Genomic DNA, 24,860 nt, shown 5'->3' with positions numbered 1-24,860 from the left:
ATTCCATTTGTGAAATACTAGTCCAGTCCTGGCTTTAAATTGGCATTCTGGGACTGCAAGTCCCAGATTGCCCTATTAACCCAGGACTACATGTCCCTGAATGCAAAGTTAAACCCAGGACTGGTCTACCAAGTCCATCTGGAATGGGTCAGTGTTAAGACGGATTTCTGAACTCTGTCCTGGTGGCGCAGAAGTTCAGAAGGCCAACCTAATTACTTGGAACAGGGTAACCTCTGGACGAGCCAGACCAATCAAGGTAGCGATCGCGGCGGTCAAGACTAGGTCTCAAGAGGGGTGAGGGTGACTGAAAGCCCGCAATGAGCACACAAAGCAAGAACACTTACAAACTACTCCAAACAGTTGTTATATTAAAAATATATACACATTTATTTCAAGGCCTTTAAAACAATGACCGTAGCGAGAAAATCACAATATAACGATAGTAAACCAACACATACCATATCAACACAATATGTATACAAATACGACAGTCTCAAGCGTGTGTAGTCCACCTAAAAGGGAGGGAAAACAGGCAGTGCGCAATAATGCTTAGACCCAGTTCGCCTTCAGAGGCACCTAACTAGATGGAAGTCCGAGCCCTGCAAGAGTGGAGCCTTGTGCTCAAAAGTACCTGCACGCGCTGGTGCCAACGGGCAAAAGGAGAAGCTCTTCGAGGGAAATCAGGCAGTTCAGTTTAGTGCACAAAAGAAGAAGAACAAGTTCCGCGACTCAAGCGCAGCCTCCACAGTGGGCAGAACAGAGCGCGAGTACGGAAAAGGGTGGTGTTTGACACAGCGGGGAAAAGCAATGGGCTCCTGCAGGAGGGCGACCAGATCCTAGCTATGCTACTCACCGGTCCGCAATGCAAGCAGAACCAGGCTTCTCCGCATCCGTTTCAGTAGCTGGCAGGTTCAGAAGAGCAGGGAACGCCTCGTCGTCGTGTTGAGTAAAAAGACGTCCCAATCGAAGAAACCCGCACAGTTTGTTACCACAGCAGGGCAACGGAGCGGCCGTGTGTATCTGAGCCAAATGTACACTACTCACTACAGACCTGGGAACGGCAAGTGTACGAAGCGTGTGAGAGTGACAAGGACTCGAAATACTACACAACCTGGCGGCGGTTACAGAGCAAGACTCCCTTCTAAGCTGGTCAGTCAGATGGATGGCCCAGAGACGCTTCCGAAGGCTTACTGGCAGGAGATGGTGAAGATGCCGAGAATAGCTATTCCCGCTATTCCAAGAGTCGAAGTACCAGTACAGGCCTTCTGGTCCGATCAAAGGTGAAAAGGGTTTCACAAGGCGACAGCAGTGCAGAGGAGAAGTCCTTCAGCGGGTCACCAGCGATTCCTCAGTCCAGCCTCTTGGTTGCAGGATACTTGGCTCCTGTATTCCTTTGTTCGTGAGAACTCAGGAGATCGACCCGGTAGTGGTGTTTCCAGCCCCCTCTTATCCACGGTTCCCTTCGCGCCAAAACGGAGGGGACCCAATGGGAGATCCGCTCATCAACACTCACACCATTCGTGGACCAATCACGGACCAAGGTGGTCCCAGGCATTCACACCACCCTAGACTCTCTGGCACCCAGGATGTGTATTGGGACCAGACATCCCAGCCCACATCCTGGAGGCACACACAAGACATGTAGAAGCCTGCGAAAGCATAAGTGTTTTGCGGGAAAGTACATGCCCAAATAAGGAAGGCCCCGGGTCGGCTCGACCTGGGGAAGGTGAAGGGAGCAAGACGGTCAGCGGACAGGACAAAGGAGCCTCGTGGTCTGGCCATTTTGGGAGCCAGGCCACCATTTTGGGTTAAGGGCGAGAAACGCGCTTAGAACGCCAAAAGGAGCTCAAAACACAAGAAACGATCGCTGCCACCATTCCCGTCCCTGAATCACTTGCACCGATCAGATACAATCCTAAACGAGTATCTAGGGCCTGTAGAAGGCTAGAGACCCAAGAGAGCTGTAACTTAGCTTACAGTGCCCTCTTGTGTCATGTTGCACGAAAGCCGCAACATGATAAAAGAAACTATGGGAAACAGCGTTCCTCGGTACTGACTGTCTTAAGGGCATGTCAGTTTCCCCGTAAGAAAGGAGCGAAAGCCCCGAGAAGTGCGGCAGAAGGCTGCACTTCTCTGGCAAAGTCGAGAACAAGGTGAAAAACAACAGCAAAAAGTTTAGGGGTTGCCAGATGGAAGGAGAATTACCTACAATTACGAAATCTTTCCTAACACTCGCCCCTCCCAGACTATGGACAGGGGGAACTAATCCACCCCTGGATGAGTCTCTTGTTCAGGCCGGTTAAACATTCTGGACAACCCATCAGCATTGCTATGTTGGACACTTGGCCTATGCTCAATAGTGAAGTCGAAGCCTTGTAGACTTATGGACCACCTAAGCAACTTTGGATTCTCCCCCTTCATGTTCATTAGCCACTTTAAGGGCTTATGGTCAGTTTGCACAGTGAAGTGGGTCCCATAGAGGTAGGACCTCAGCTTCCTTAGGGCCCACACAACAGAGAAACATTCTTTCTCTACCGTGGACTATCTGAGCTCTTTGTCCTTAAGCTGGCGGCTAATAAAACCAATAGGGTGTTCCTTACCCTTCTCATCTACTTGTGATAGTACAGCTCCTATCCCAGTGTCAGTGGCGTCCGTCTGCACGATAAAAGGTCTTTGATAATCAGGGGCCCTGAGGACAGGGGCCTGGCACAAGGAGTCTTTTAAGCCATTGAAGGCCTTCTCACACTCGTCGGTCCAAGTTACCTTCTTGGGTTTCTTCGGAGTTGTGAGGGCAGTCAGAGGGGCAGCTATGGTGCCATAGTCTGCCACAAAATTGCGGTAATACCCCGTGAGTCCTAAGAAGGCTCTCACTTGGGTTTGCGTAGTGGGGGTAGGCCAGTCTTGTACTGCTTGTACTTTACTGGGAAGAGGCTGTATCCTCCCTCCACCTACTTCATGTCCAAGGTAAACCACTGAGCCTTGTCCAATCTGGCATTTACTAGCCTTTATGGTCAGGTGTGCTTTCTGAAGAGCCTGGAACACAAACCCGAGGTGTTTCACATGGTCTTCCCAGGTGGCACTGAAAACTGCTATATCGTCCAGATATGCAAGACAGAATTCGTCCAACCCATTCAACACATGATTCACAAGCCTCTGGAAAGTGGCAGGTGCATTCTTCAACCCGAACGGCATTACCCGGAATTGGTAAAGGCCGTCTGGAGTAGAAAATGCTGTCTTCTCCTTGGCATGCTCTGCTAACGCTATTTGCCAATAGCCAGCAGTGAGGTCAAACGTGCTGAGGTACTTGGAGGCACCCAAAGTATCCACCAGCACATCTGTTCGAGGCAAGGGGTGTGCATCTGTCTTGGTGACATCATTCAGAGCCCTGTAATCCACGCAGAACCTCAATTCAGAAGTGCCTGCCTTTGGAACCAAAACCACAGGGCTGGACCAAGGACTACTAGAGGGTTCAATCACCCCAAGGTCTAACATCTTGTTGACCTCGGTCTTAATATAAGACCGTACTTTGTCCGACATCCTGTATCCCCTACTTTTGGTAGGTACACTGTCTCCTGTGTCAATGTTATGTTTGCACCAAGGTGTCAAACCAGGCGACTGTGAAAAAGGGGGGAAAACTGCCTAAGCAAACTTTTCACCTCAGCCTGCTGATCAGAAGTCAGGTGAGGGGCCACTCGGACACCCTCAAAGGAGCTATCTGAAGGACCGCTTTGGAACAGGTCGGGGAGAGGTTCAGACTCCTCTTCCTCAACATCTGAAGCCAGTAGCAGTGCTGCGATTTCGACTCTTGGGACGAAAGCCTTCAGCCTATTCACGTGAAACACTTTTGGAGCCTGTCCAGGCCTTCCAAGGTCCACTAAATAGTTAACCTCACCCAAGGGCTCCACCACTGTGTAAGGGCCTGACCATTTGTCCTGTAAAGCTCGAGGCCTTATGGGATTCATGATCAGGACTTGCTGACCAGGTGTGAAGTTGATGAGGGAAGCTTTCTGGTCGTATCAATGTTTCACCAGCGCTTGTCCTGCCTTCAATTTATCACTAGCCAAGCCCATCAGAAGTACCATCCGTTTTCTGAGCCCTAGCACATAATCAACTACGTTGGTAGTAAGAGGGGGAGTGGGCATCTCCAATCCCTCTTTGACGATGGCTAAGGGTCCCCGTACGGGATGACCAAACAGAAGTTCGAAGGGGCTGAAGCCAACACCCTCCTGTGGTACCTCTCGGTAGGCAAACAGTAAGCATGGTAAAAGAAGATCCCATTTTCTTCTCTGAGGTTCCTCCAGAGCCCCAATCATGCTCTTTAACGTTCTGTTGAAACGTTCCACCAGACCATTGGTCTGGGGGTGGTATGCAGAAGAGAACTTGTAGGTGACCCCACATTCTTTCCACATAGCCTGCATATACTTCGACATAAAGTTGCTGCCACGATCCGACACAACTTCTTTAGGGAAGCCAACCCTAGTAAATATGCCAAGTAAAGCTTTTGCAACTGACTTGGCAGTTACAGTTTTCAATGGGATGGCCTCAGGATATCTGGTTGCATGGTCGACCAGCACCAGGATAAACCTATTACCCGAGGATGTTTGCGGGTCAAGGGGACCAACGATGTCGATCCCTACCCTTTCAAATGGTACCCCCACAACTGGGAGCGGTACCAACAGAGCTTGGATTGTCGCGCCAACCTTACCAGACAACTGGCAGGAGGGACAACTCCTGCAGTGACTTTCTACTTGCACCCCCATCTTGGGCCAGTAGAAGTGCATGGATAACCTTTGCTTGGTCCTCTTCATACCAAGGTGACCAGCAAGGGGAACTTCATGCGCCAACTGCAGGAGGAAGGGCCTAACAGCAAGGGGAACCACCAACCTCCTATGGTCTCCTTCTGTAGACTCTGTGGGCTCACTATACAGGAGTCCACCTTCCCAATAAATCCTATGCGTCCCAGGAGGTTCACCCTCAAGCTGGGAGCAGGCCTGTCTCCTTAGGCCTTCCAGAGATGGGCACTCACGTTGGCCTTTACTGAATTCGTCCCTATCAGGACCTCCTTCAACTAACAAGTCTTTTAGTTCAGGATGATCGTTGGGGTCAAATACTTCAGGCATCATCACCTCCTCGTCAGGCCCGGGCGATTGACCAACTTCCTCCACCGCAGTGGTAGGCGAGCTCGGGGGAATATTCTCTTTCCCTCGTCTTGACTTGTCGACTCCTTTCGCCTTAGTTTCCCCTTCGGCTGGGGCAGCGTATTGGTCTTGGCCAATCCTGCCCGTGCTTGAGACCGTGTGTAGGGTCTTTCGGCAGTGTCTCCTACGAGCCCTAAAGCTCTGAGATCATTACCTAACAAGACCTTTCCCGGGACGTTTCTCTGAATGCTCACTGGAATCCTGACTGCTGTACCATTTAAAGTAAGATTTACAGGTATTACTGGGAACATATGGAGTGGGTCGTCAGCCAACTTAGTGGGCATCAGAGTAGCTCTGGCAACTTCCTCTGAGTCTACCAAGGTAGAATCCACTACAGTGCGACTGCACCCACTATCCCTAAGAACTGGAGTATCTACTCCATTGATCAGCACACTGTCTTTAAAGTAGTGCTTGGTATTATCCGGAATCCTAGCATAAGCCTCTGCGACTTTAGGCTCCCAGGAACCCAGGGACACTAAAACTACCTCAGCCTCTATCCCGCTGGGAAATGAGTCTGAGGAGAAGGATGCTCCTGTAATCTCTTCTTCCTCGTAGGAGGAGAAGGCCAGATTAGCGGAGTGGACCCCCAAAGGTCTAACCTTACACCGGGGATCCCCCTTCACATGGTCAGTTGCTCCACAAGCAAAACAAGATCCATTGGGTCTGTTTACATAGGGAGGCTTATTGTAACCAGAGTTCTGTTTCGGAGGCTGACCTCCACTACCCTGTGAGTTCTCTTGTGTCTTACCCTTATTTTTCTTTTTGTGGCCCTTATGAGAAGAAGATTTATCAGATTCTCCACCATCCTTATCTTTGGACTTTTTCCCTTCCTCCTGCTTACCAGGATGAGTTTTGTCCTTATGGGACACTCGATGTGACACCCATAAGTCGGCTGCAATGGCCAGCTTCTTAGGATCTATCTCCTTCGAATCGGCCAAATGCTGCTTAAGCTCCGGGGAAGAAGATGCAAAAATGTGTTCCAGCATGACAAGATTTATCATGCCTTCGAAGGTAGAAACCTTATAACCTTCGACCCAGCCAGTTAAGTTTTTCAAGGACTCAGTGACATAAGATACCCAAGTACCACCTTCCTTTTTCTTATACTCTCTGAAACGTTTCAAATATTGGGCCGGAGTCTTCCCAAACTTTAAAATGAGAGTTTACTTTAACATTGCGAAATCAGCTCGCTCAGCCTTCGACATTTCCAGAATGGCACTACAGCCAGAATGGGGCAGTCTGCTGAGTAACCAGGCAATCTTATCAGCATTGTCAACTTGTTGAACTTCGCATGAATACTCAAACGCATTCAGCCAGTCCATAATGTCATTCCTTTCCTCATACACACTGAGCAGATCTTTCGGAAACCGTGGATGAGAGGAGGCCCCAGACCCATGTCCAGGACCCTTGGACCCATTTGCAATCTGAAGCTTGGCCAGTTCCAACTGGTGATCCCTGTCTTTTTGTTTTTCTGCCTGTTCGATTTTTAGTTTGGCTATGCTGAATTCAAGCTCCTGCTGCCTAAACCGCAGCTCTTGCTTCTTGAATTCAAGCATAGCCTCCCCATCAGCACTGGCAGAGGAAACATTCGACATCTCATCCTCCCTGTCCTCGTGGTTGCGGTGGATCAGTGCAGCGGCAGAACCGTCGGTTCTACCAGTGAGAGCAGCCCCACCTCCTTCCGCACTGTCCTCAGAAGTTATAGCGTCAAGCTGCGCTTCTTGCCACACCACGATTCTTTGGATCATTTCCAATTTCGTGCCTTGAGAGGAAACACCTCTCTCCGCACACATCTTTTTCAATGTTTCTGATTTGGAAGCATTTAAAGTTAACAAGGTATTTGTTTCCATACTGTTAGATAGGACTATGGCCTTTTTAAAGTTATACTACAAAAATTCACTACGTGTCCTGTTTGGAATAACCTGAAATGCCTTAGTTTGTGCGCAACACTGGATACCTTCAGTCGTATCCCACCGCTGTACACCAATTTGTTAAGACGGATTTCTGAACTCTGTCCTGGTGGCGCAGAAGTTCAGAAGGCCAACCTAATTACTTGGAACAGGGTAACCTCTGGACGAGCCAGACCAATCAAGGTAGCGATCGCGGCGGTCAAGACTAGGTCTCAAGAGGGGTGAGGGTGACTGAAAGCCCGCAATGAGCACACAAAGCAAGAACACTTACAAACTACTCCAAACAGTTGTTATATTAAAAATATATACACATTTATTTCAAGGCCTTTAAAACAATGACCGTAGCGAGAAAATCACAATATAACAATAGTAAACCAACACATACCATATCAACACAATATGTATACAAATACGACAGTCTCAAGCGTTAGATGCACGAAATGTGTAGTCCACCTAAAAGGGAGGGAAAACAGGCAGTGCGCAATAATGCTTAGACCCAGTTCGCCTTCAGAGGCACCTAACTAGATTGAAGTCCGAGCCCTGCGAAGAGTGGAGCCTTGTGCTCAAAAGTACCTGCACGCGCTGGTGCCAACGGGCAAAACGAGAAGCTCTTCGAGGGAAATCAGGCAGTTCAGTTTAGTGCACAAAAGAAGAAGAACAAGTTCCGCGACTCAAGCGCAGCCTCCACAGTGGGCAGAAGCAGAGCACGAGTACGGAAAAGGGTGCTGTTTGACACAGCGGGGAAAAGCAATGGGCTCCTGCAGGAGGGCGACCAGATCCTAGCTATGCTACTCACCGGTCCCCGATGCAAGCAGACCCAGGCTTCGCCGCGTCCGTTTCAGTAGCTGGCAGGTTCAGAAGAGCAGGGAACGCCTCGTCGTCGTGTTGAGTAAAAAGACGTCCCAATCGAAGAAACCTGCACAGTTTGTTACCACAGCAGGGCGACGGAGCGGCCGTGTGTATCTGAGCCAAATGTACACTACTCACGTGAGACCTGGGAACGCCAAGTGTACGAAGCGTGTGAGAGTGACAAGGACTCGAAATACTACACAACCTGGCAGCGGTTACAGAGCAAGACTCCCGTGTAAGCTGGTCAGTCAGCTGGATGGCCCAGAGACGCTTCCGAAGGCTTACTGGCAGGAGTTGGTGAAGATGCCAAGAATAGCTGTTCCCGCTATTCCAAGGGTCGAAATACCAGTACAGGCCTTCTGGCTCGATCAAAGGTGAAAAGGGTTTCACAAGGCGACAGCAGTGCAGAGGAGAAGTCCTTCAGCGGGTCACCAGCAATTCCTCGGTCCAGCCTCTTGGTTGCAGGATACTTGGCTCCTGTATTGCTTCGTTCGTGAGAACTCAGGAGATCGACCTGGTAGTGGTGTTTCCAGCCCCCTCTTATCCACGGTTCCCTTCGCGCCAAAACGGAGGGGACCCAATGGGAGATCCGCTCATCAACACTCACACCATTCGTGGACCAATCACGGAGCACGGTGGTCCCAGGCATTCACACCACCCTAGACTATCTGGCACCCAGGATGTGTATTGGGACCAGACATCCCAGCCCACATCCTGGAGGCACACACAAGACATGTAGAAGCCCGCGAAAGCATCCGTGTTTCGCGGGAAAGTACATGCCCAAATAATGAAGGCCCCGGGTCGGCTCGACCTGGGGAAGGTGAAGGGAGCAAGACGGTCAGCGGACAGGACAAAGGAGCCTCGTTGTCTGGCCATTTTGGGAGCCAGGCCACCATTTTGGGTTAAGGGCGAGAAACGCGCTTAGAACGCCAAAAGGAGCTCAAAACACAAGAAACGATCGCTGCCACCATTCCCGTCCCTGAATCACTTGCACCGATCAGATACAATCCTAAACGAGTATCTAGGGCCTGTAGAAGGCTAGAGACCCAAGAGAGCTGTAACTTAGCTTACAGTGCCCTCTTGTGTCATGTTGCACGAAAGCCGCAACATGATAAAAGAAACTACGGGAAACAGCGTTCCCCGGTACTGACTGTCTTAAGGGCATGTCAGTTTCCCCGTAAGAAAGGAGCGAAAGCCCCGAGGAGTGCGGCAGAAGGCTCCACTTCTCTGGCAAAGTCGAGAACAAGGTGAAAAACAACAGCAAAAAGTTTAGGGGTTGCCACATGGAAGGAAAATTACCTACAATTACGAAATATTTCCTAACAGTCAGGTTGGCATGTAAGGGACAATCACGCAGGCCATGGTAACTAGGGAGTTCAGAGTAGGTTGAGACTCTGTTGGTCATGACTGATAAATGGCTCTAACCCTTGCACGCGTGCACAGACATGATTGGAAATATGAACTTCAAATGATTGCATGGTCCAGGTGAGAGTTTGGTGTACTCCTTGGTGGCAGTTGATGACGTGCTTAGCTCCACCCTCCTGGCCACCATTACCCTCCAGGCCAGCGGAGTCCAGGTTTTCAGGGATCTTCTTCCACCATCAGCGTAAGAGCAGTGGCAGCACACTCTGGTGTCAAGGGTTTCCCTGCGGCGTGTGCACGCATTGTTCCTCACTCGACTCTCTGAGTCATTCCACCTTTTGTGAATTTGCTGCACAGTTCAGGGTGGGAGGAGACCACTGCTATTATGCCCACAATGCTCTGCCAGAACTGGTGTTTCTTCCCTCCACACATCTTGATGCCATGGGTACCAGCGATCCGGGAGCCCTCCTTGATCACCCGAGTTCAGCTCCCGTACCCCAGATGCCGATAATGGAATCTCATAAGCGCAGATCTAGAACAAGCGTCTGACAAAGGATTGTGTTGAAATGATCCATTGATAATCAGGCATGGACACCCTATCGCTGGTCACCAAAAAGGCAATCAGGGAAGTCCTACTTGAGGAAGTAGGCGGTCGCAGTCAATGGGGCTCCTCCCGGTTAGAACACTGAAGCAGGTAATCAACCCGATCAATGTCTTAATATGATCCGTGCAGACCTCTGATTTCAGGGTCTACATTTGTCACTTACCATGGATCCTGATTTTGAGATCCCATTTGTTCCAGTAGTGCACAGGTGTCCAACCCTCAACATTTTAAGCCTCTAAACCCCAAAGAGTTATGTGCCGGAGGGTACTGGCCCATTTGCACTTCTCTTTTTTACTCATTTTGCCGCAACAATAGATGGGAGATTAGGAGTAGGAATATATTAGTGTGGGGTGATGTGGTGAGAGGGGTTGCAGGGTTCTTCTCCTGCTTTTCTTGTAGGGAAATGGGTACAAATAAAATCGATCAAATGGGACTCAAACAAATATTCTCGAGCAAACATGGTGGAACCGTGCCGGAGGATTGGCTATGTACAAATATGAAGGATGTTCCTTCCCAAAACAGGGAAAGCTATGATAGAGCTAACTTAAGTGTGAGATGTCGCAAGCATGCACAGGTGTCATTCTCTTCCTCGAGCAGTAGGCAATGTACCCCAAAACGGTTGGAGATTATTGGGGCCTGAGAACAACAAATCAGAAGCCATTGCTAAGAACGTTCTTGTACACAAACTTTTACAGGACCCCATGACTGCAGCGGGAAAAGGAGTAGATACAATATTTAAGTATGTTTTGGACTAAGTGAACTAGGATATCAGAACTAGGAAACTACTGCGTGATACATTTTGAAGCAGATCTACACCTATGCTTCCGCGCCTGATTTCCTACAGGTATTTAGGATGTGTATACGTATGTTTAAGGGCAGTGAAAGGGTTAAAACACTATCAGAGACATATGCCCTCATTGGGAGTTTGCAGCGAACCCACCGGTAGTACCGAAGGGTTACCAGCAAACTCCTCGTACCGTTGCTGGTACCCGATATTCCTGTGTCACCGGGAAATTACGGGTGCCGGCAACAGCGGTAAGTTGTCATTCCATGGAGTCCAACAGAACTCCATGGGATGGGAACCCCTGAATCACTGGCACAACTGGCAACCGCGCCAGTGATTCAGTGAATTCTCTGCCGGGAGGGGCTTGAACTAACGGTAAGGTCAGGCCTGCCGGTGGTTCACTGGCCCTACCGGCAGACTTTCAGTATGCCGGTTGGAAAAAATGCAGAAACTGGTATTACCAGCCATTTTTCCAGCATTTCTTCCAGCCCGGCATGCTCATAATGAGCCTCATGGTCTATTAAGGTCAGAACGTTGAGAAAGATACCGGCCCTTATCTTTAATGGTATGCTAGGCCCACTATGACTTACACCGTGTATTTCCCGGCTCCTTTTTCAAAGAACTGGTACATTACTTTCTGCTCTCCTATGGGATCAAAATAGGACCAGAATTATCTCTGCAAATGAGGCAAGGTTAAAGGTTCCCTCAGGTGAATTTGCTAGCTTTTGTAGCGGGACCAGTAGCATTGGAGGTAGGCTCGCGCCTAGTAAACACTTGTGTACAGGCGCGTTATAAATGCCACATCATATCATATCAGTGGGAGAACCATGACCATTCCTTGGTGGCTCATAACGGAGGAGGCTGCTCTTTGCACAGCGAGCTGCACAAAGGGATTCCCTCTGATCCATTTTCTAATAGAAATATTTCCGTTTTTTAGCAATGCCATTCTAGCCACTAACTGCGCCCATCCCAGTCATTCCAGCCAGGTCTTAGCACTTCTCCATCTAATTCCTTAATTATTTCCAGCTTCTGAAAGGTATGGGCAGACATCATGACATGTGATCAACTTTAAATAGGGAAGTAGTCTTACTGTGCTGTAAGTACCTTTAATTTAAGAGAGCAGAATACACGCCTGTCATAGCTCAGTGAGAAATGCTGTAAGTTTGTTCGCTTGGCTTACCTGGGAAATATAGGATTCTTTTTAAGTTCATGTTCGTTTTACTGTCACCTCTTAAATTTGTAAAGGTGTCCCAGAGGACCGACTCAAATGAGTTGCTGTGATCAGCAGCCAACGTGGCAATATTTCTTATAATGGAGTGAAATAAAGGTATTCATGTTAATCTTTACGGTCTTGGCTTTCTGTGTTGTTACAAGTTGGTTTGACGCTGCTAGGTTTCAATTAAAAACAATCACATCACAAGTCTTTGAAATCAGTGAATTCATGTGACTAGTGATTTGGCAATGTCTTGAAGGAGATGGTGCTTGGTTCTGAGCACATGGCCCTTTTAATAGCGTGTATACAATGAATGGGATGCATAATAACTCAGACACCAAATAATCGAACCAACTCAGGAAAATGGCAAAGGTGCTGTTTTACTAACAATTATCTAAAACAGGGAGTTGCAATGGACATCAATGGATGTTCACTCAAGCTCTCAGTGCATTTCTCAAGAAAGCATCCTTACATGCAAAAAATACATCAGACATGATGTCATACTATGTGGAAAATAATATAAAACCTATCAAAGGCTGTGGTAGGCTTAAGGGCAACATCTAAGTATACATTGCATTGGAACTAGGATTGTGATTGGCTGCCCACTCTCAGGTGGACAACTTATGCCTACCTTTAAAAACATGTAATATTTAACACTATTAAGTACACTGTTTATCATTGCTCTTCAATCTATAAGCCCCTTCGTTATATGGCCCTCTATTATTGGTTGGCACGCTCGTGGCATGTCTGGAACATTCGGTACACTTAGCAGCACATAAGCTCAGACCCAGGTGCCAGGAGGTGGACTTGACTATACCTCCCCATCCAATTAGCCCAACATCTCTCATCACCCATGCCTTCTGCCATTAAGATTGTCTTTGAACATGGCCTTGCTAAGTATTCTTGTGTCTGGGAATATATGGGAGTGCAAGCACTCACTATCGTTGTTCTAGGGCTCCAAGCTGAACTCTAGTTCCATTCTTGGCTCACGTGACAGGAGACCACGATTTGGTCCATTTTACAGCATTTAAATGTCTTAAATGAATTAAAACTTGGCACTTTGATGTTCTTTCTTTACACCTTAAAAATGGATGATTCAGCTTTGCACGTTCACTACCTTCAAGAATAGATAACCAACCTTGGCTGCTTCAGCTTTGATACCACGCCAGATAGCCTCACTGTTCGTTACCACAATCTCAACCTATTTTTGCTGCAACACAGTTCTCGCCTTTTCTTTACAGGTCCTGACTTACACTCGTGATACTGGGTCTCATTATAAGTTTGCCGATCTGGGAACTACGTTACCGGTAAGCATGTCGGTACCGTAGTTCCCGGACCAGCAAACTATGAGTTTTGCTCACGGGTGCCATTGCAGCTGCCAGGTCTGACCTGGTGGCCATACCGGCAACCGCGAGCAGAGCATGTTGGATGCACCGCAATGTTGATAACGGTGCCGGTGCATCCGGCTTCCACATTCTCATTGAGCCCTACGGGGCTCAATGGGAATGAGGAAGAATATATTTTCCGGCGCCCAGGTATGGGCAATTACCGGGTCCGGCAAGGCCATAATGACCCGGTAATTGCCCATTCCTGGGCGCCGGAAAAAAAAATACCAGCGGCAGCCTCGTAATGAGGCCCACTGATGTCCATTTTTTATACAATGGCAGCTTTGCCTGCAGTCTATTTACTACATATAGCCAGCTCTATGATTACTTAATCTACTTGCATTACAGCATCTGTATAGTTATTGAATGGCTTGCATTTTCTGCAGTACTTCGCACACGTGCAATCTTCTTTTCACATATGAAGTATACTCGATTCTTAACTTCGTCATCTCTTTCGGTAAGATCCATGCATTCTCTTCAGCCAATATCCTCAGGGTGTCACGCTCGTCTTTCTTAACATTACCAGCTCCTCTTTTTCATATTCCTTCTGGGAATTCCTCCCTCAGATTATCGTCTCTTCAGGGAAACATTCGATAGGGCTTTCTCAGGGGTAACCTTCTTTTGAATACTCGCCGTGGTATGGTCACAACAGCTGGTGTTAAGCATGCCACAATCTCAGACTTTCAACATATAGGAGGTAGGGGTCTGATATCTACCAGACTGAAAGACGTAGTGGAAAGAGGGGTACAGGGTTTCTGCTTTATGTATACCCCACTATCACATTTTTCACATAGATACATTGGGCCTCATTACACGGATGGCGGTAAGGGTTTACCGGTACCAGTATTTTACCGGTACCAGTAAATCCTTACCGCCTTACTACGAGGTCCCTTTGCGGGTTGGGGAATTTAACTCCTGCTTTTTGCAGGCGTTAAAAATACAATCCGCAAAGGGACCAGGGAGCTAATTACGGTACCCTTCCCCATTCCCATAGAGCCCTATGGGGCAAAAATGGGAATGGGGAAGGGCAATGGTGAAAGGGGGAATTACCGCCCCGCCAACCTTGGAATAGGGCGTTAATTCCCCTTTCCACCAAGGCGGTGCCGGTATTTTAACGGCATGAACCATGGCGCTAATAACGACATGGTTCACCGCCATCCGTGTAATGAGGCCCATTGCATTCACATAGATACATTTGCTCACGGGTGCCATTGCAGCTGCGAGGTCTGACCTGGCGGCCATACCCAGAATTCCCAGATGTCCCAGCACTCCAAGATCCACTAGCATTCCAACACATCTCTTGCACTCACTCAGACATCATTTATAACATATAGGACACTACAGTATCCTACAGACAGCCCGGCTGAATACTCCCTTTTCCCTGAATCTATGCCTTCTCAGCTTTAAATACTTACATTGGAAGAAAGGAGAAATGTTGTTGAGACATCTGATTTAGTTGAGCATTATTGTAGCAAGTTTGCCTGCCCAATAAAGGTATCATTTCATTACCCACAACATATTGCATTTCTTCCTGAACTTTAAAGGTAGCAAAAAACTTCCTTTTAAAAATCTACTTTTTTCTTCATCAATCTTATTTCTGTGCAGCTGGTTACAACATCCTCTCAACAAAATCTAATACATCTTTTATGACCAAAAATGACCAAAAGTGCTGCATATTTTTGAAGGAACTGTTAAGAATCTGAAGAAACTGGTTCCAAGTCACCCAATATGATTGTGTTCCCTCCCGTCTAGCCTTGAGTTTAAAAGCATTGCTTCAGACCAACCGCTTTAGTCAGGCCACTGTTTCCTTAGCGACGTTTAGGGGAGTCAATGACTAGTACCTGTTTATTCATGTCCCACTATCATTGCTACTGTTCAAGTTTTGTCATGCGTTTGTCTGTGGATCCCCCATCAATCCAGGGGTGTCTTTTCAGCTTTTCTGTCTCTCTTGCAGGTGAACAGGATAAAGACCCCAAAGCAGATTGATGAGTTTATTGAGATTGCCATGGATACAGGAGCCTGGTACAAGAGATGCTGGGTTCGGATCCGCACAGAGCTTTATGGGGTGAGTATAACACCAAGCACCTGCACAGCCCAAATCAACTTTCCAGGGAACCTTCGTTGACTCTGGGTCCCCTTCCCATGGATAGTTCTTGCTTTTCCGGGTTCTTCTCATTAAAAAGGAATTCGTTATTTTCACAACTGCAAAACTTGAAAACGAGTGTTTGGAAACCTGAAACCAGACCGTTAAAGAGTAGTTCTGTGTGAATGTAGTTCACCTGACAATTAGTTGGGGATTTTTGGGCTAAAATTGTGCATTGTACGATTACCATGACAAAAGGGCAAACTCAAACCGATTTGGTTTGTTGAGAAGTTCATTAATTCTCTGAAAAGTAGCTGTGCTTCTAAAACAATTATTGTATGACAAAAAGAATTGCTATACAATTTACTTTCTGTCAGAAAAGCAGCAATGTTTGCTAATTCCCCAAATTGGAGAAGAAGCACAGCCCCTGTGGACCATCCTCCGGGGACCACCCTGGCACCCGTGAGATGTTTCCTAACTGCTGCAGCAAGACCCATCAAAGGACTCTGCCAATTCTACCACATCACCCCAACCCTCCCCAAACTGCACTGGCTCACGCCACAAGCACATATCTCCTTCAAAGTCTGCTGCATCATTTGCAAGGCTGTCACCCTTAAGTCCCCAAGTCTAAGATCCACCAGAAGCCAAGGCATGTGCACACTTGAACTTCCGCGGTGCATATAGGAAGGAACCAGAAGACAGACCTTCATCTATGCCCTGTGACAAATCTAGTGATATCGCCACTGATTATCTGGAGAGAAACTGCTCTTATGTGACCAGGGAAAGGAAGAAGCTACCTGACTCTGACCTGGGGTGGCTATCTGCGGGAGGACCACATAGGAGAAGACCAACTCCATAGAGCAAAATAACCTGCCAACCTTAATTCCACATGACACCCATACACCTGTACAGCATACTTGTATGGCTTATCATGACATAGAGGAAGAAATCCCAGGTTTTCTCAGCCAAATGCCTTGTTTTCATCCTCCTCCCCATGTAAGTACACAGACGAGGAAGAGAGATGGAGCAATGAAGATGCCTAGAAGCGGTAAGCTAAGGCCGCGTTCTAGTCTTGGAAACATTTGGCTGATGCCAGGAAGTTGAAGGCCACACAGCTTATAACAATGAGAGAGTGTGGCAGAGTCCAAGGTCATCGGCAACCGGTGCAAACTCAGACAAAGACGCCAGAAACCAGGAGATTCTGAGTCGCATGCATTGGATGTGCTTGTGTTGACCCACTAGAGGCAGTAGATTTGGGGGTGGAGATGCTGTAGCTTTGGGGAAAACCCAAGGATGGAAAGCTTATAACCCAAATAACAGAGTGCATTTTATCAAGCTATGGATTGCGTTGTTATATGTTACTTCTGCTAACGAGGCGTTTTGAACCCAAGACGCTTCTGTGTGGGTGGTAAAGCACTATAGATATTGTTCCAGTCCCCAATTTACTTTTTCGGTTTTTCCATCGGTCTCTGGGTGGTATCCTGAGGACAAATGCATTTCCATCCCAACTATCTTGCAAAAGGAACACCAAAACTGAGATGTGAATTGTCGGCCCCTGTCTGTAATGGTTCTTGATGGTAAGCCATGTAAGCACACCACGTTTTGTAGGAAAAGCTCTACGACCTCTCCTGCAGTCGGTACCCCCTTAGAAGGGATATAATTAGAAACACCCAGCCTCAGTCAAGTTCTATCCAAAACCTCCTCGCAAAAGACAATTACCTAAAACAGTTCTCCCCAAGGACTATAGCACCCACGATTGTTTGTCCCCCGATGTTCCCCCTTTTCCCTCCTACACCCACCTAATTATGTTTTGGTTATGTTTTGGTTAACATGCTCATCTCGAAATGAACTATGCAATAAGTGAATTAATGCACCTGAGACATTATGTTTATTGATAAAATAAAATAAAAAGATTGTTGGAAAAAAGAAGGGATATAATTGCTCATTTTTGTCAAGGAGTCAACCACTACCAGTATGGAGGTGTAGTTTTGTATGGGTGGTAGATCAACTATGAGGTCCATAGAGACTGTATGTCAAGGGGCCGCAGGGGTAGGGAGTAGTTGCAAGAGCCCGGCTGGCTTCTGAAGGCTAGCTTTGTTTCTGCTGCAGATTTCGCAATCTTCCGCATGGCGTTGTACATCCTTCTGCAGAGTAGGACACCAAAAATGGCGGGCTACCAACTCTTGTGTCTTGGCTATGGGTGGCCAGGTAAAGGAGTATCGTGACACCATTGTATGGCCTTCATCTGTAGGTTTTTGGTGGGCAGATATAGTGTAAGAGCATGGTATGGGAGCCCGTCTTCTAGAGTGTGATGTGTACTTGGCTTGCACCACTTACTTAGTTCTTCCGTGCACATGGCCTTTTGCACTGCTTCGAATATGTTTGCTGTAGTAAGAGCACTAGTGATTTGTTCTATGGGTATAATGGACTATGGATCCTGGTTCGACCTCTCTGATGGTTCTGGATACTGAGAGAGGATATCGGCCTTCCGGTTGTCTGTCCCGGGTCGGTATGTGATTAGGAAGTTGAAATCCGCAAAGAACAGCGCCCAATGTAGTTGGCGTGAACTAAGAGACTTGGCGGTCTTGATGAAATGTAAGTTCCTGTGATCGGTCATCACCATCACTGTGTGATGTGCCACCATGAGGTAATGTCGCCATTCCTCGAATGCCGATTTGACTGCCAACAGCTCTCGGTCTGCTATAGTGTCGTTGGTTTCGGCTGGCAACAATTTCTGAGAATAGAACGCCGCGGGATGCAAGAGCTTGGTCTGTGGATCCCTTTGACAAAGCACCGCCCGAGAGCATAACTAGATGCATTGGTTTCCACGATTAATGGTTGTGTGAGATCTGGGTGTCTTAGCACTGTTTAAACCCGTGTTCAGTCACCTGCTCCCAACAAACACCTGCCCTTTCCTGAGCAATTTGGTTATAGGCGTAACGAGGGCAGAGAAGTCCTTGACAAATCGCCTATAAAAAGTTGTGAATCCAAGGAAGGACTGCACGTCTTTTACACAGCCTTACCACTCTCTACCTAACTTGGTACTATGTTATCTGCCCTTCCCTGTTTCCTCCCCTGATTGCTCTTATATCCCTTGGGGCCAAATCGCTTAACCCTGCCCTGTTGTTAGCTCTACACTCCCTGGTATTGATCCCCTGTGACCTGCGTTCCTCCCTGTGTACTTTCCTCTGAGACTTGGAAAGCGCTCTGTTGTTCCCTGAAGTTAGGACCACAGCCATAAATACACTAATAATAACAAAATAGTTCTTTGTGGGGTTTTCAATTTGCAAGAAGGAAAATAAAACTTTCTCGGCCCTCATCAAGACTGCCCTGGGTAAATCTGTGTTCTTACAACTGCTTACAGTCTCATAGCCATTTCCTCTGCCTGGGGCAAAGGAGAAGCAGTTTGTAACATCCTCAACCTTAACATTTTTGAGGAAGGTTTATGGAGGGTTGAAGTAACAGGCCAACAGTACCCCTAGATTGCCATCAAGCGCCACCATCTACCAAGATGGTACTGCATACACAAGTAGTTACAGCATATTAAGAAAATTAAGAATGGGAACAGTGCTCCAGGAGAACATATGGAAATAGTTTTGATTATCGACAACTACCCCAAAAGACTGAAATGTTGTTCTGAGGAAATATGTGAGAACTGCTATTAAATATCCTTGAGCCTCGTATAGGAGCCTTCAGTCTAATTACCCTGGCTCTGCCAGAGCTGACGAGTCATAAAGGGATGTGTTTCAATGGTTAATGTTCCTCCCCTGTGCCATGGTTATTTATTTATTTATATTTTCAATAAAGCACAAACTAGACAAACAAGTGATTCTGAGTTTTGTACAAACAGTCACAACAATAAAAGTATACAATTCCATAAAATACAATTAATCAAACATTTAAAAAATGTTCCTAACAAATGCATTCCTTTAACATTTTTACCTTAAAAAGATTTACAAGAAAGCTAGATGGGATAACAATTTAGAATATAAAAGTTGTTCTTTCGGAAACTCTTCAATTAAAAACTAGACCCGAAAACCATGTCTTAACGGGCTTTCAAAATTTCAGATAATCTGTAACCAATCTAATTTCAGGAGGAATCAAATTACATATTTTCATGGCAGCACCAGTAAAGGGCCAGTTCATTGTTAAAGACCATTTGAATTTAGGAGATCCAACCATACAATTACTCTACTCTGCAAACTTTGGATACCACCAGAGATGTTCTACTTTTCATTAAGGTATAGCAGAGTTTTGTTGTAAAGTGTTTTGTGCGTGATGCATAATAACTTGAATTAAGTCCACAGTTCAATTGGGTGCCAGTGAATAGTTCTCAAAATGGGGGTAATATGCTCAAATTTACCCACACCAAGGATTAAACGTGTTGCAGCAATAAAATCAGCCTTGAGAGGAGCAAGTGTAGTTTTAGTTAGGCCAATTAACATCAAGTTTCCAAAATCAATCCGGCATATTACCAATAATTGAACTAATAACTTAAAATCGGGAGGCTGGGAGGACAGCTCAGGGGCAACCTGTTTGTCTTACAAACAAGACAATGCAGAGCAGCGCAGGTTTGAATCCTGGCCCCGTGCTTAGAGATTGGTCTCTGGTATTGAGTGCATTATAAAAGACTAATTGATGTTTACTTAATGAGTAACTGGCAGGGTTTTACTTCTCTAAGAGAGAACAGATGAAAGTTTGGACTTTATAATATGCAGAATAAAAGACAAATTCAAGTATAATGTGAATCCTACTGATTTTGCTATTTTGGAACATTCAATCAAAGACACTCCTAGAGATGTAGCCTCAGACAACCAAAAACCAATAAGAGTGTTTGCCGATGAATCTTAAAGGGGTTTAATTTTAAAAAGTGTGATGCCATCCAGTTTTCGATCTCCTCAAGATAGTTTCCCGGTCTCCTCACATCATCTGCAGAAGAGATTTCTATATACATATTGATGCATATCGACCCTGTGTTTCTTTGCAATTTCACCTAATGGGCCCATGTACAAATTAAATAACATTGAAGATAGAAGTGAACACTGTGGTATTCGGTATGGAGCTAGGAGAGTATTTGAGTAATTTTGGGCAATTAAAACTACTGGTTTACTATCGAAAAAGAAATACCTAAACCAATTCAAAACCTTTCCTGATGGCTGAAGAGGCACGATGCAGGAATGATCAACTAATAGATGTTAATGACCCACACATGAGGGAAACTGAGAGGCTTAAAAAGCCCCATCAGGTGCAGGCACACAGAGGAAAGGCAGTAGGAGAAGAGTGTGAGCAGAAGGAGCAGTGCAGATGGCATATGCAGCCGAGGTCGGGACTGGAGACGGCAAGACCATTAAGAAGCCAACAACTGTGGTTAGTCTGGAATGAGTTTGTGTCTCCAAAGGTCGCAGGTGCAATGGTCGCGCAGCGAGAAGCATGTCGAGGGAACACTTTCCCTGTGAAGGTTCGCTCTGCAGAACTGCCCAGCAGAAGGTGGAAACAGCAAGGGAATTGTTCCTTCAAGAGAGAGAGAGAGAGATAGAGAGAGACAGAGAGAGACAGAGAGAGAGAGCCACAGCAACGAAAGACTAACCGCCACTGAGAGGATCGGAAGTGTACAGCCCGACCGGTGAGTTCACTGTGTGAAAGTGACTATGTGGCGCTGCAATGCTGATCGTGTGCTGCAGGCAAACAGTTTAATTCATGCACAAGTGAAGGAAGTGGCAAATCTAATTTTGAACGCTGCCGCGAAAGAGGTCTACTAAAAAGCCAAGTCACTATAAAATTGTGCCTGTGCGTTTAAGGCAAGTTCATCAACCTGAGGATGGAATATTACTGACAAAAAATGCCTACAACTATTACCCAAGAAAGTTTGAACCTTAAGCAATATAAGTACAACAGATACTGCCAAAGGCAAAAGGGGAGGAATAGAAACCCCCAGGGTTTTTGTGTTGTTCATGTTTGGTGAACTCTATATAAACAGCTAATGTAAACACACATTGCCAAAGCCCAGAGAGAAGTAGAACCAATCTGTATCCTTGTCAATACTTGGTTAGTGGTGCAGTGGGTAAACAAAAGGGGCAAAGAGGCTGCCCTTCTGAAGAAGGTTATTCAGAGGGAGTGGAGCATAATTTGCATTGGAATCTTGAAGAGTAGCAACGTGAATTTTGTTTCCCTGAAAGATCAATGAAAGATGAATGCTGCTTATCAAAGAACATTATGAAGTTGTTGCAAAGTTGTTGAAGGTGAAGGTTACCACTGAAGCACGTATTAATGGTTAAAAGTTATTCAGGCAGGGCAGTATAACCGTATGGGAGTAAACCAGGTAGTAGTTGACCAAGTGATGAACTGTGATCCTGATATTCAATGTCTTATCATTTATGTTGCTGAAGGAAGAATTGTATATACTGCTAAGGAGGAGTTACACTTTCTTGAAAGCATTAAGTTGTGGGGCAAAGATCATTCTGACAAAGACAATTTGAGTGACTTTGTGGTGAAGACTATTTTGAGATTCATTTTTATGAGAAGAAAAGAAAGACTATTTTATTCTAAAGTATTGAAACTTTTTGTTGTCCAGTGGAAGTTACAAAGAAATGTGTTCAAACTTTATTACCAATAAAGACGTTCTCATTTCCTTTTGTAATTTGAAACAAGAACCTTGTTTGAATCTGGGGAATGGGGAATTCACCCAGATTATAAGCCAGGATTGTGATTATACTGTAACTTCTATTGTGATGTTGTTTTGTTGTTTTGAACTGCCATGCATTTCCGTATTGGTTTGTTGAATGTACAAGTGTGAGGGACAGATATCCTTTGTTAGAGAATTTCGTTTACTTACTTTATGCTGGGAAATCCTCATCAGGATAGGGACAGTGAGGCGTTCATCCAACCCTTTTGATTTAATATAATGGCTGATTTTGAAAACCTTTTACAAAGTTGTCTGCTTCGCATTTCCGACCCCCTCACATTACACTGAATGAAAAGTTAACATATACCATTATCATCAAGGAACAAAATGTGTCTCTTAAGAACAAACTTCCAATCAACTGTGACAAGGAGGTTGAATATAGAGAACATGTTGAATCAGAGAGAGAACGAGAACTGCATACGTGAGCAGGGGAGGCCCCCTGACAGGGTAGCACAGGCGAGAGGTGGAGCTGTGAAGAGCCACAGAGCCTGAGAAGTTCAGAAGTGCTCTGAACAAGTAGAGCAGATGCTGGAGACCCAGCATTTACAGTCAGTGCTGAACTGAGGAAACAGTCAATTCCGATGGAGGCGTGATCCGGGAAGCTCCCTGGTGGGCAGTCTGCCCGAATGACTACGCTGACACCACCCCGCTGAAATATCAGCCACCGGAACAGTTACCAGAAGGGTCACCAGAACACCAGACAAGAGAAGAGTGAAAGTCAAACACCAGCGAGAGCAAGCCGACAGAGAAACCAAGAGAAAGAGAAGGTCCCGAGAGACTGCAGGCCCCAGACATGTTCCCCTGTCATACGAAAGGTAACAAGGAGAACAAGAGGACCGAGAGGCCAAGTGACAGAGAAACCAAGAGAGAGAGAGAGAAGGTCCCGAGAGACTGCAGGCCCCAGAGACGTCACCGGTGATACTAAAGGTAACAAGGAGAACAGGAGGATGGAGAGGCCAAATGGGACTCATTATGTAATCAGAGAAACTTGTCCCAGTGAAATTGACGAAGTCCAAAATGCAATCTTGACGAACTTGAACTGTAACACTAAGGAAAAGAGGATTACAGGTAAACCTGAGAAAGAGACTGGTAAACTGTGGATAAGATTGCCTTTGGAAGAGGGGAGAATAGTCTGACCTTCAAGAGATACCGAGAGAAATATATTAGAGAGAATACTATGAAGTGAAGAGAACTCCTCCCAGTGGAAGGGATGAAACCCTAAATACCAAGTTGAGGAATTTGAACTGTCATAAATGGGGGGAAAGAGTAGGGGAAACCTTAAGCAAGAGATTATTAAAAATTGGGTAACACCCTGGGAAGAGGGGAGATCAGCTGGTGTTCAAAAAGCACTGAATGGAGCAGATTAGAGGGAGAATACTATGAAAGGAAGACAAGAGAAGCCATTAAGTTAAAAGATACCCTGGATAAACCAAAGCAAAAAAGAGAGAACATTAACCCCCAGAAAAGATATTTCAAATAAGAAAATATATCCCACAAGGATATGGAGTGCCAAACAGCCTGGACTACAAGACCAAGCAAAGTGCAGGAAAAGACATTTAGAGAGCAGTCCCTAAGGATTAGCGAAAACACTTGATGCCCTTGGGCTGTTAGTGCGCTTTACAAATCCAAATAAATAAAAGACATTATAAGGAAGTTACAGGATTTGATATGAAAGCAAAAGGTATCCATAGTCTATCAAAAGATTGGATAATAAGAAGATACATTCTAAAAATACAAGCAGGCCACTGTATCGTCTGGAGAAGGGAGTCGTTTTCCTGACCTTAAACTGTTTTTAATAGTGGTAGGGTCAGTTAGGATTCATTTTTGGGACAGTAGACTCTTTCATGTGTATGTTTCAAAAGAAAAAGAACGTGTGCACTCTCCTTCTCCCGCTAAATAACCCACCCATTCCTCTGTTTTCAGATCTGCCTGAGCGCACAGTGCACAGTATAAATCCCATTAACATAGCAGCAGATAGTAGCATAGGTAATTCATTGACTCTTTAGGTGAATGCAACAGCAATTCAACAGGGCATTTAGGCAACATTGCGGCTCAGTAGGTCATTGAGGTGTGCTAATCTGCATCCTTGCCTGTTTGGTGGATGTGCACCAGGCAGCCAGAGTGTCATACATGATGCATTATTACCTGATATCTGATGCTGAAAGGGTACACATGCACATGATGCTGCTATTTAATATGTGATTGTGGAGGACATGTCCATACAAGGCTGCGCGCGAATGTGAGGCAGCAGTGATGCGTGTGGGCAGTAGGAATGAGAAGGGTGTGCTAAGAGCCACACTTTCCTTATGCATTAACAATACACAGAACGTCTTTTGGGACAAGGAATCTCATTTCATGAAATGACAGCATAATGTGTGGTGCCATATTTATATGAATAGACTGAAATTAGCGTATATGCTGAATGCTGCTATTTTTGGGCCAAGTATTTTTAAGCTGATATTTGAAGGAGGATGCACACATATTGCTGATCTGGCATAATTTCCTGGGTAGTTCTTGGCACTTTCCTTCTGCTGGTTGTTTCATGGCTCCACCGCAGGAAGAGCATAATCCATATGGGTCAAACTGGAGCCTATAGAGCTGCATCTGGTACATACCAGTGTAAGAGCACGCAAACATGTGATCATTCATAGGATCACTAACTATGTGCGGCATGTGAGGCTGACCCGACATAAGACGGCATCACCTAGGCATATGAGGCTGCAGTTAACCTATGTTAGTAGCGTCCTTCACATGTAAGTTTGTGTTTCGCATGTGTCGACTATACCTGGAATG

The 24,860-nt window shown here is 46.1% G+C and overlaps 1 protein-coding gene across 1 annotated transcript in view; it reads left to right on the top strand.

Annotated features, from left to right (window-relative positions):
- Positions 1-24,860, top strand: part of SV2C (synaptic vesicle glycoprotein 2C) — an 865,364-nt gene that overhangs the window by 713,310 nt on the left and 127,194 nt on the right. The window contains exon 7 of the mRNA XM_069627452.1: positions 15,257-15,367. Coding sequence (XP_069483553.1) covers positions 15,257-15,367 — 111 coding nt within the window. The remainder of the gene's footprint in view (positions 1-15,256; positions 15,368-24,860) is intronic.

This window comes from Ambystoma mexicanum, chromosome 6p, assembly GCF_040938575.1.
Source record: "Ambystoma mexicanum isolate Mex_15411 chromosome 6p, UKY_AmexF1_1, whole genome shotgun sequence".
Taxonomy (NCBI): Eukaryota; Metazoa; Chordata; class Amphibia; order Caudata; family Ambystomatidae; genus Ambystoma; species Ambystoma mexicanum.
The sequence above is the reverse complement of the archived record's forward strand: the minus strand, read 5'-3'. Positions and strand labels throughout refer to the sequence as shown.